Source organism: Netta rufina, assembly GCF_964035555.1.
Source record: "Netta rufina genome assembly, chromosome: 6".
Lineage (NCBI taxonomy): Eukaryota > Metazoa > Chordata > Aves > Anseriformes > Anatidae > Netta > Netta rufina.
The window spans coordinates 15,047,204-15,059,753 of NC_140129.1; the positions used below are offsets into that span (position 1 = coordinate 15,047,204).

General features: G+C 38.8%; 1 protein-coding gene across 5 annotated transcripts in view; it reads left to right on the forward strand.

Annotated features, from left to right (window-relative positions):
- The window catches only part of PIKFYVE (phosphoinositide kinase, FYVE-type zinc finger containing), a 61,533-nt gene that overhangs the window by 25,244 nt on the left and 23,739 nt on the right, over positions 1–12,550 (forward strand). For all 5 annotated transcript variants that reach the window (XR_014618576.1, XM_084289432.1, XM_084289433.1 and 2 more), the window contains 7 exons: positions 5,199–5,261; positions 7,280–7,409; positions 7,695–7,875; positions 9,151–9,225; positions 9,890–9,997; positions 11,279–11,419; positions 11,866–11,992. Coding sequence is in view for 4 of the 5 variants with exons in the window: in XM_084289432.1 (XP_084145558.1) it covers positions 5,199–5,261; positions 7,280–7,409; positions 7,695–7,875; positions 9,151–9,225; positions 9,890–9,997; positions 11,279–11,419; positions 11,866–11,992 (825 nt within the window). In the remaining variant the exon portion in view is untranslated. The remainder of the gene's footprint in view (positions 1–5,198; positions 5,262–7,279; positions 7,410–7,694; positions 7,876–9,150; positions 9,226–9,889; positions 9,998–11,278; positions 11,420–11,865; positions 11,993–12,550) is intronic.

The following is a 12,550-nucleotide window of genomic DNA, read 5'->3' on the forward strand; positions in this document are numbered from 1 at the left end:
TGATTGATTTGGACACTACTTTAGTAGCTGTCTTACAGAGGGGGAAGTGTGATATCTAGCTGGCACTTGCTTGCAGTTTTGATACGCTTACCTCTGAGGAGGCTCAGGAGACATGTTGAACTGCCTTCTCTGCAGTGTGTGTAACTTCCCCTGTGACTTTCTCTTTGCAGTTGAAAGGAGGTATCCTGCGGTCCACACATAGTAGGGCATATCCATGCATAAAGTTTCTGGCTTGCTGGGGTGGAAAAATAGTCCATGCATAAACCGGTTTGATACCCATCTCTCCAGTTTGAGATGAAACTGGAAAAGCAAGCAGAAAAAAAACACCAAATGAACAAAAATAAACTGATGAACTCTACTGGCTTCTAATCCTACCTCAGTAAACTTATATTTGACAGAAGAATAATATTATTAATGGGCAGTATGGCTTAACTTAATCCATATACATTCCATTTTTTTCAAGAGAACCTTCTCTTAAGTAGGAAGAAATCAAATAGTGTTGAAAACCTCTTTAGATTTTTTTCTCTTAAATGCTGAATTGAAAGATTCCAAATATGAGCAAAAGACTAAATGTGAGCAAAAAAAAAAAATAGTGCCTACCTGTTTATAGTTGCATTACATAAATTGCAAAAGAACTTAATGAGTCCAGAGCTTGCCAGTGTCATGGGCGTAGTATATTCTAGTTGTTTTACATTCTGGGTATTTTGATGTCAAAGACAATTGATGTCTTTGCTTTCTTTCTTTACAAGTTACAACAACTTTGCAAAGTTTTGTCCTTTAGTGCTTCTGAGGAGTTTCTTATTCTTAATTATGTCTCCACTCCCATAACACCCCCCTACAGAATTTCCAACTTTAAAAGATGATCCAGTGTTAAATAACTGGAACTCCTTCTAATGAGTTCATCCTTCCATGAAGTCTAGCAGGTCTCTTCTGTTAACATGGATCAGTTTACAAGATTTAGCTTTATGCTTACATACAGATTGCATTCTCTGAAACTGTGAAATTCTCTCTGAAGAGAAGGAGGGAGAAGAAATACTACCTGCTGACTTGCTATGTATGTTAGATATTTAGGGAGGGAGAGTGAGGAAAATTAGAGGGAGCATTTATCAGTAGTTATTCAAGTCACCCTTTTGTTATTTGCTAAAAATATATCTAGAAGAACTGATTTTTTTTTTAAATTTCCCCTTCTCCTTAAAAAGGATCACAGGAATTCTGAAATTTGAGTTGATCACAATGACTTAAAATAGGGAGAGTTGTCAGCACTACTGACAACAGTTTGTTAATGGTACCTTTTGTCTTGTTTCCAGCTCATGCCCTAAACAAATGAAAAATTAATACATCTACAAGGGAAGCAAAAATGTGGAGAGGGAAAATGTAACAAGGAATTCCTATTAGGAAAGAGAGATGTTGGATTAAGAGAGCTTGAACAAGGCCCAGGTGTGTTGCAGTATCCTATGAATTTACAGCTGTAGTAGGTTTATCTTTATCAGCGTGTGTTGGCATTAAAACAGGCTGTAGTCAGCTGCTTTGAAACTGGCTTTGGCTAGCGTTAAAAGACTTGTAGAGCAGTAATCCTGGTTTTGGACGTGTCTTGGTCTTTCTATGCAAAAAGCTTTACGTGATGAAGGGGAAACGTGAGAGAGCCTACCTCTCTCAGAAGCTGTTAACTAGGTCAATGCTTTTCATAGCCAAAACTGAAGCTCTTGTGAAAAAGATTTTAACAACAGAGCGCTCAAAGAAGATCATCAGAGAAGGCAAGTACGTGTAGTGAGGGAACTGAAAGGAAAGACACTTCTGCTTTTTGAATTGTATGTACTGACAGCGCTGTGCTGTCTTTGGATCTCAGCTATCTGGTGTTTTAGTTATTCCTGAAATGTGTGGTTCCTTAATCAGGTTATTCTGTAGGAGTGTAGTTTATAGTAGAATACTGGAAAGAATTCCGTTTAAGAGAATGGATTTCCCTTAAGAAGAAAAATATCAGTAATACACCTAGAATTCAGATAAAGTGGAGGTGTCAGTTGTTAAAACACGTTGTGGAGAGGTAAATATTATTCTGTAGTTTTTGGAAAAATTGGTACCCTTTGCAGGTACAGAGGACTTATTGCAGGTCTTGTTTTATCTTTCTATCCTGACAGTCTTTAGTGGGAAGAACTAACCAGGAAGCAACAACTTAAAATGACTGCCAACATTTAAAATGGCAGGAAATGCTTCCTGGCAACAGGGAAACTGAAATTTCTTAGGTACTCAGATATTTGCTGTAGAAGGCTTCCGAAAATTAGATAGGACAAAACCGTGTGTTGCACAAGGTAATGAAATATCTGGCTTTAAAAACTTTGTTCCCGAACGTATTGAAGTCTGAGTGAAAGCAAAGACTTTTGGCCAGGGTAAGTTGAAAACACAGGCTATTTTCTACAAAAGGTATGTTCTAAGGTATTGCTGGTTATTACGGTGATGCTGTTCAGACAGTCAAGACTAGATAAACTTCTATACAAAATGGGACATGTTTATTTTAATAACAGAGCACTTACAGTTACTCAGTGGCACTGTGTTTGTAGCTTCCCTGTGCCAATTATGTCAAGAGCAAAGGGCTAGATTTCATCCTAATTGCCTTGTCTTTAGGCTAGGTGACAGTGATTTCATTTTCATTAGAAAAATGAAGCAAAATTGAAGATGATGCCCACATTTTGAGTGTAGTAATTCCTTTTCCTCACAGTTGTGTAAATTACAGTCACTAGGAGAGTACTGAGGGGGTAAAACATCAGTGCTAGAAGTGTGGGTTAACTTTGATCTAAGTGGTTACTGAGTTTCTTCATCTAATTAAGGGATATGCAGCAATTTTCACTGGTCAGAGGTCAGCTGATTTGAAGCAATAGCCTGTGATATACTGGCTGAGGTGTATAACAGTGATTTGTGTATAGTCTGGGTCTAGTGGCAGGACTTCTTGTGATGTTATAGGCTGACTAATGTCCAATGTGTTCCTGTGAAATTCTAGTGACTCTAAGTTAGCTGGCATGTAGTATCTTACAAACGAATATAGTGACTCATTTACAGTATCATCTACCCAAAGATAACGGTACTTTCTGGGATGTATCAAAATTGGAAACCAAGTGATACTGCTCTCTGTATTTAAATTGGGGGAGGAGACTTAGTGATGGGATCAATTTATTTTAAATGTTACTTTTAATTGCAGTTTTCAAAGAGGATACAGTCGTCAATATGGGAGACTATTTTCAAAATGTCCTTGCAGCCGAGTATCTGTGATCCTGGTAGGGCAGGTGTTTTGGGAGTTTTTGATAGCAGCATCTACTTAGGAAAGGGAAAGAAGATTTTTAGAGTCCGGTTGTCAGAAGGTGCACCAAAAGAGCTCCTATTAAGAAGCTACTTGCTGGTTTACACTGGAGACCTTTGAATTTGCGTGCATTGTGGTATTGGCTTCCCTTAAATATTAGACTTAGGAATTTGTATATTCTGGGGAGGTGTGTTTTTTTTTTTTTTTTTTTTTTTTTTGGGGGGGGGGGGGAAGGGAAGTTGATCAGGGCAGTATATATGATAATTTATTAACAGCTAACTGCTTGCAAACAGGGTGGAAAATATGCCATGGGAACCTCTGGGTGTCTTTGTGTCCTGTTCTTCCCCTCCATGGAGTGTGATAAAAATAGGGATGATGTGAGGTGACAATTGTGTGTATTAGCCACTCGCACCTATTGGTGTGTTATCTTTCTGGTCTAGTAAGAGGTGTGGATTTCTTACCTTGTCAGGAGCTTCCCTTGGGACACAAGTGGAAGGAAGCAAAGTTACAGGAGGTGAAGCTCTATTTTTGAGAAGTTTTCTTGGTTTGAAGGTGTCACCTGCTTCTTTGGCCAGAGAAAAACTGAGGTTAGGTTTCAGCTAGGGATTACTCCTGCTTTGGCCATGCCAGGCAGGGTTATAAGTCAGATCTAATTTCAGTGTGTTTAAAGTAAGAGCTTCTGCCCTGAGGCTGTTGCAAGGTAGAGAGGGTTCGAGGTGTTGGTATACATGTTTGTGCATAGGGGCAGTCTGCCACGACTTTTTCTAGCTAATCTGTGGAGCTGTGGGTGAATGCTGAAGGTGAGACAATTTATATAATAAGGTAGGTTGCTTCTAACACTAAATGCTTAATCTAAGCAAGAGGTGAAAGGAGTCTGCAAATAACCATTGAGCTGCAACAGATACTTGCACCTCCTTGTTGTGCCCCTTAAGTTTGGAGCACTGATCATCTGTTGAATATGTGGTTTCAAACTGGGTAACTGCAGACAAGCTCAGATCTTTAAAATGGTGGTATGTAAAGGGTCTCTTGAATGCTGCTGTTCAGAGTTGTGATTGCTTGTGTCTTGTCAACTTCATGTTGCTTTCTGTTGGAGTATGAAGCCTGGCTTTGCATTGTTTGTGGCAGTAAGTCTGGACTGTCCTCAGGAAAGGTGATAATGAATGGTCACACTGCATAAGAAATGGAGCTACTGTTTGTTTTCCTTCTAAAATCCCTCCTTGTAGAAGCTAGTAAACTAAATGCACAACAGGCTAATGGTCTCTAGAGGAAACAAGATTTGTGTAGCCAGACGGTCTGCTTGAAAGATCACTGTGCTATTTTAGTTGTGGTGATCTAGCAAGCTAAAGAAGTGTAGTAGGTAGAGCTTCGTCTGATTTCCCAAATGTAAACTGCCTTTGCTTCCTTCACTGTGCAAGATAAATCTTAAGGCCGGTCTCTCACTGAGTCTGAGATAACACCAAAATATTTTATTGGAGTGTGAGATCAGAATGGCTTCGGAAGCTGCATTTTTAGATCAGAATGAGGAGGCCATTTGCTGTCTGGACATTCCCGTGGTGTCTTCTCACAGCCTGACACAACTGTATTCAGATCTTTAAGAAGTGTGTGCCAGTTGAGGGAGCAGACTCTTTAAGGGCTAGTTCAGTCTGTGCTCATCTCTGCTTTGCTTCCTTGTTTTCTTTGCAGTAATAAATAGTGTTTTCTTGTCTTCCTAGAGCTTTTTGATAGAACAAGACTGAGAGGATATTCTTGTCTTGATCACTCACTGATTTAGCAACAGCTTGATGACTAAACGCTTACATGAGTAATGCTGCTTCTTCTGGTGTGGGCGTGTACATCATAATTATATGGGCATACCAGTATAACCTGTCATTTTTGTCTCCGCCTATCTCCCTCTTCTCTTTTCTTTCAGAGTACTTGAATCCTGACAACGGAGGGCAGCAGATGTTCTCTATAAGTGATGCTTTTATTAAAGGTAAGGGGAAACTTCAAATGTTGCAGTTGTGTGCGTGCTTTAATATAATTATGCAAGTTCTTCAGTAGTTCTTTAACAGGTTTTTGACCTTTTAGAAATATTTTCTTGATAGTGAAAATGAAGCTACTTGTGGCAAAACTGGTATATAGACTATATTTGGTTGTTTTTTAATGTGCTTACAAGCTCAAATTTCTTTCACTTCTCAAATTTTTCATTCAAAAACACTCAACCTTTTATTTTATTAAAGTAAGTGTAAGTAGCAGGGTTCATCACTTTTGTTTGTAACTTCCTCACCCACAAACATTTATAAGACACCAATTCTAACTTTCTGTGCAAAAAAAAGATGTGATAGGATTAATTGCACTCCTTCTACAGAGCAATTCAAAGCTTCATCTCATTTTTTTCTGGATTTCTGGTCACCAGCACTACTACTTCTGAAATGAAATGTGATCAGACACAGTTGTGAGTTGTAAAATCATCTGCCTTCCAATATTGTAGTCAGGTGCACTTGTGGGATTTTTGTTTCCATTTGATATTCTTGATTTTAGTGAGCTCAAAGGAGAGAAGGAAACAAATGGGGAAATCCCAGTGTCTGTGCAGCCAGAAGAATTAAGTCTTTGGCTAAACTAATACTTAGCTTTTAACTGAACTTTTGCAGGAGAGGAGTAAAAGGAGAAACCCAGCTTAAATTCCTCTTACCTTCTATACAGACAACTTTGAGTATGGAGTGCGTGGAAGAAGTAAATTTTTTTTTTTCCAGAATTCCTGCTCAGGTTATTATTAAGGATTTTGCATTCAGATCATGCACTCTTAGTTGTTTTAAGCTTGAACTCTGAAGACTTATATACTTGCTGATGAGAAGTTACACACCAGTAGCATAAAAGATTTGTAATATAGTCAGCCATTATGTGAATGGGGAAGTTATGATTTGGAATATCATAATACCTATGTGGGAAATAACTTAGTTTTCTGCAATTTGAAAAGAGTTACTGTGTAATGAAATAACCTCTAATCTTGGTAATGCAAAACACAGGATGTTTTCAAGGCATACTAAACAGTGATTGAAAGTAGCAGTTACCCCCTCTAAGTGGGGACTCTTCTGCACTGTTGAAACATGGTTTCTCTTTCCAAAACCAGAAATAAATAGTGTGTTGATGCTTAGAATTTAAAAAAAAAAAAAAAAAAAAGTATTTAGTGGATACAGCCTTTGTTGGCGTCCTGTTTAACATACTGAAGAGTATATGATAGGTGAAAGGGTATGAGAAGATGTGCTGAGATTTTCTGAAAACTTCTGCTACTTTCTTTACAGAAAATTCTTAAACTTCAGAGAGAAAAGAGAGTTCTGTTGTATTAAATACTGTGGCTTAGGCTAGTTGAGCCAGCCTGCTTGCAGCTCACTCTGCACCAGACTAGCAAGGGGGGTGGTGGTTTGGTTCAGGGCTACAAGTCATGTAAAGGTTCATCAGTAGCATAGTATTTTTTTTAATGTGTTTGGCAGACATGCTAAACAAGACCTTTACCAAGATATTTTGGCTACTTGTACTGCAGCCTGAATGGATTAACTTGATCTTTCTACTGCCACTTACATGTATAGGTCTTTAAAGCAACAGTTTTCTGTGGATCAAATTAGTGCCTGTGACTAATATTCTAAGCCTAAAAGGCATTATGATTGTGTATTATAAATATATAATGTATTTTGAATTTGCTGCTTATTTATGGGTAAAACTGGGATATAACTTCTGTTTTCTCATGTCTTAATTTGTTCTTCTGGAACTTAACTATGTGCTGTATGCTACCAGTACAAGAATTTCACTAATTCTCTTTTCCTCAGTGTACTCACAACTATTGTACTTGATATTGTTTGCAGTCTCCTATTACCATGACTTCTCAAACTCAGTCTTTCAAGAGGCTTAGACTTACGTCTTAGTAAATTCTTTCATTTTCTAGATAGCCTTTCAGAAAGGTGAAGGAATTCAACAACAAATTTTACATTAACAAGGTTCGTTTATCTCTTGCAGAGTCATTATTCAATAGGAGAGTGGAGGAGAAGTCCAAAGAACTCTTTTTCACACCATTAGGCTGGCACCATAGCAACCTGGATCTGCTGAGGGAAGAGAATGGGGAGAAACAAGCCATGGAAAGGCTGCTGTAAGAAAAATATAGAAAAAAGAATTTGCATATTTTGAGTAACCATTTCTGAAGTCCTCCTGTTCCACTAGCTTTCAGTAGGACTTGATCTTCTGTGGACAATACAATGAACTAATTTGCATTAAGAAAACAGCATTTCTACAGTATATTTTGATTGCTTTCTTCCATGTGGTTTTCTATGTTGAAACAGAGGACCAGAGAGTCCACTCTCTGAAAGTAACTTCTGAAAGGTGACTTCAGTTGAACTCTGCTCTGTATCTTTTTCACTTTTTTTCTTTTTTACAGCTCTGCTAATCACAACCACATGATGGCACTGCTTCAGCAACTTCTATACAATGAGTCCCTGTCCCTGTCATGGAGGGATATCATTGTACCTGTGGTCTGTCAGGTAGTTCAGACAGTACGGCCTGATGTCAAGAACAGAGATGATGACATGGATATCCGCCAGTTTGTCCACATCAAAAAAGTAAGTTTCAGACACTGAATGTAGGGAAAGAAAGTATGGAGTTGCTGGTAGCACCTGCTGTTTGAAGAGAAGGGTCATCCCCACTCCCCTCAGCATGCTCAGTGGTGTAGTTGGCCAACATGGCATTTAGATAATGTGGGTTTCTAGGAAAAGTTGTATAGAAAGAACTTTGTATCCTGGGAAAGGTGTTTTAATGCCCTGGAGCTGGCCTCTTCTTTCAGGCTGTAAGCTGCAGAAGGCAGGAAAGAGCAACACCTCTGTAATGACTTGTTTCCTTTTTGGGCGTCTGCTTGTTTTATGCTTGGATTGGAGAGGTACTAAACACAGGATAAGTAAATTTCAAGACTCTGTATAGCAATATATTGCTCTGTAATTCCCTGTTATGGAGGATTTAACTCCTCCCATGCTAATTGCAATTACTTTTTGTGGAGGAAAACTTGATTGTTATGGGATAGTGCATTTAGGTCTGCCAGATGGCAAAGACATGACATTGCTGAACTGTATGGCTGGATTTTTGGCATGCAGAGTTTCTTCTCAGAGGCTGATGTGAAACTAACCTCTAAGGAAATAGCCTCACTGAGGCTCACAGGCTCAGGCTTATTTTTGCATTGCATAAGCAAGTTAAGATATGAGGAGAGCCTTGTGTCACTCCTGACAGTTCTGTAGGCTCTCTTGAGGCAGCAACAACTGATGCTGCCTGTCCTGAAGCACAGTTTCAAAAAGCAGATGTTCATAAGTGAAAACTCTCATAGGTATTTATATATGCCAGTACCAGAAATGTTCTCTGAAACATGTCATTAGGAATCTGTTTCATGTTTATTACTCCTGCGATTGGTTGTGACTCTAGGCACACCAGTCAACTGCTTGTGTTCAAATAGTAAGTAGAGGTTTGTTTATTCTCTTTTGTCATTACAACTCCTGTCCATTATTAGTGAAAATGGTATGTGCAAAGGCATATGCTCCTGATGGCCTGTAGAAACTTGCATTCCCTTACTGTCTTCCTGAGTGTGCTTGATTTCACAAATATGTATTTGCTGGGAGGATCTTGGAGATCCTGGAACTTAATACTTGCTTTCATGTTGTTGTTTCTAGTTTACCAGACTTTAAAGGAAAAGTTGTATGTCCAGCATGACAGCATCTGGTCTTTCATCTGGTAATTGAGGGTATAGATGAAGTTTGCACAATAGCCACAATAGCTATTCTGTTAGGTTTACAGCATTTAAGTTATGGGAATGTATAACAGTTCTAAGTGTTTGGCTTCCTTTGCTCTGTTAGATTCCTGGTGGAAAGAAGTTTGACTCCATGGTGGTGAATGGATTTGTTTGCACTAAGAATGTTGCCCACAAAAAGGTAATGCGGACTGGATTAATTGAGTGCTGGCTATAGTGCATGATGAGGAAACACATGTCCCATGACTTCCTTTGCACTAGAGGCTTTTCTCACTAATCTGGAGGTGTATGGGCTTTTTTCAGTTTGCACAGCACCTGAATGAGAACATGTTTTAATGTGTTTCTTTTCAAAGCTGTTTTCTTTTGTCTCAGATTCTAGTGTAGGGAGGAGAAAAGGCTTTCCTCGTGCATGTATAGCAAAATATTTTTTCCGCCCCTATCGCTCCAGAATGTATCTAATGATTACCCCAAGGGTTAGCTGAAAAAAAAAAAAGACCTTTATGGTCATGATCTTTGACAGTACAATAAAGTGAAACTTTATTTAAAGCTGGAGGTCAAAGTAGAAGTGATCTGAATGGAGGCTCCAAAGTATTTGAAGAGTTAGTGTGACTTGGTGTAGTTGGGAGGGGACTGCAGAAACTTCCAACACTTCACTCTTACTGGAGAGTAGCTGTGAAATTCCAAGAACTGGGTGTAACATGCTCATAAAGAAGAAAAATGTGTAGTTGGTGTAGAGAATAACTGAGATGCCTCTGTTTAAATACAGTGATGGGTAGTCTGATATGTTTTTTTCCCTATTTACTTTTCCAGCTGTATGTCTTCTAACTGTTTTGTTTCTTTCCTAGATGAACTCTTGCATAAAAAATCCCAAAATTCTTCTGCTGAAATGCTCAATTGAGTACCTCTATCGAGAAGAAACCAAGTTTACCTGCATAGACCCCATAGTGCTGCAGGTAAGAGCATGGTTTTGTTCATGGTTGAAGTTGCCTGAGACTGATTCACCCTTTTGAAGTGCACATCTGATTATTCAGTATGTAAGGTTGACTTTAGTTATTGGGATTGTGTACCAAAGAGATTTCCTCCTTTAACAGCTAGCTAGGAAAACTTTTGCACTGAATAGAGTACAGACTTGTAGTCTTCTGAGGGTTTTTGCCATCAAGAATTACACATACTGGTAGATCTTGATCCTTACAATTAACAATTTTAAGAAACATTTTTCATTTTTAATGATAGACTGTGTAAGGAACACACAGTTCAGAAAGTCACAGCTAGGCATGGCTTAAGTGTGCAGAGAAATACTTAAGAAGTGAGTATAAGTGAGAGTTCAGTTGTACCCACATTATTCTTTGTCAAGCTTGAACAAATGGGACAACACCCAACCTAATGAAGTGATGAACTACAAAATGTCACTTTGGAACAGGTGCCCAGCCCTTGAGAGCAGGGAGGTGCTTGTGTATGAAAACACTGAAATGGGTGGATGCTCTTTAATGTACTGCATTACTCTGAGTAATTAGTCTGAGGATCAGTTTTCAGGTTTTTGGTAGGATATTTGTAATTTGGGTATTTGGTGCCTTACTGAGCTCGGGCCATGTTTTTTTTCCCCATCTTTGTCTGTTTCCTTAAAATTCATTTAAGACCGCTTTCATTTGGTGCTTAATAGACAGACTTACAGATATAAAAACTTACTTCTGAAGAGTGAGCTGGTTTTCCAGTAAAAGCTAAAGCTGAGTCCTGTCCTTTGTCTTGACAATGTAGAGGTATCTACTGTTCTTTTTGACTGCTGGTTGCTGTGTTTGTTTCAGTATCCGCTTCAGAATGTGATCATAAGCTTTTGTGTATCTGCTTTTAAGGCCTATATGGCGGAGAATACTACAGAAATACTAGTTCAGTTGAAAAGGTCAGCTTCTGCTGGATGGCAAACTGCTTTTGTGGTACCTTTCTTTTGCCCAGAACCTCTAAAACTTGACTACCGTGAGTCACAATAACACAACTGAAAATACCTGACTTGGGAAGCTGTATTATATTATACCTGATCAGGGTATATAGCAAACTACTGATAAACTGGGTGGTGCGGAAATGTGCACAATGGAAAACTGATGGTGTTTTCTGGGTAGCTGGTTTCCCTGTTCCATAGGAAAGGTCAATATATTAAGTGAGAAAGTAATACTAAGCATTTAAATTGTTTTTTAGACAGGTTTACTCTATTTAATTGTCATGCATTGTTCTTTCTGCAGGAAAGGGAGTTCTTGAAGAACTATGTACAGCGGATAGTTGACGTTAGGCCCAACTTGGTCCTTGTTGAGAAGACTGTGTCCCGAATCGCGCAGGACATGCTGCTGGAGCATGGTATCACTCTTGTCATCAATGTCAAGCCGGTGAGCGTTTCGTGTCAGACATCAGACCGTATCTTGTGGTGGATCTCTAACTCTTCTTTGTAGGAAGTGTATTTTTTTTAATGGTCTTCGCTTTCAAGGAGACAAAACAGATCTAGAAAGTAATTTTTCCTCACTAATCTATACCTACTCTCTGCTGTGCCCTTGGTGGCAGGTCTTTGTACCCTGGCTGTGTTTTAGTTAACTCTGAGTCATATTTGTAGCAAATGCTACAATATTCCCTCTCACCAGTAATAACTGCCAAACTGCTTTTCTATGTTTTGTATGTATTGGGGTGTGCTTGTGAATGACTGGATTTAATCCAGAGTTTACCTCACAAGGTGGGAGGTTGCCTGGATAGTACTGGCATGTTTTTTTAGAGCCATCTAAAAAATACTAATGTTTTGTTTGCACTGTAGATTCTTACTTTTTCTCTTTCACTTTCACAGCAAGTGCTAGACAGAGTAAGTCGAATGACCCAGGGAGACTTAGTGATGTCAATGGATCAACTGTTAACTAAACCACGTTTGGGAACCTGCCATAAATTTTATATGCAAGTGTTTCAGTTGCCCAACGGTGAGTAAATCTTAATGTGTCTTGGTCTGTGTGTGTAAGAGGCTAAACGCTTTGCTCTTGTTAACAAGGTTTGAACTGTTGGGTGCTTTGTGTTATCAAGTATTATCTTTTCTATTCATCTGTACTTCTGTTACATCTTGGAACTACAGCGAACTAAGTCTGAGCACACAAACTTCATCAAAAAGTACAAGGTCTTCCATTCTTGGTAAGGTGAAAGATGCCAGATTTTAATTAGACTGGTTCTTTCCACTGCCCTGAAGATTGTCTAGTCTAACATCCTGTTCAAAACAGGAAGGGTTAACTACAATGCAAGATCAGATTTCTCAGGGACTTGTCAGCAAAATGTTGAAAATATTGCAGAATGGAGATTTCACAACCAATCTGGGCAGCTGTTTAGCAGTTTAACAATCCTCACCATGAAGAATTCTTCCTCATTTCAAGAAGGCAAATTCTTATCGATTAACTGTGCACTCTACCTACTCTACTCTTGTCTTTTCATTGCACATGTTTGAGAAACTAGGTTCCTTTTCCTCTGTAACACCCTGTAGGTAGTGGAAG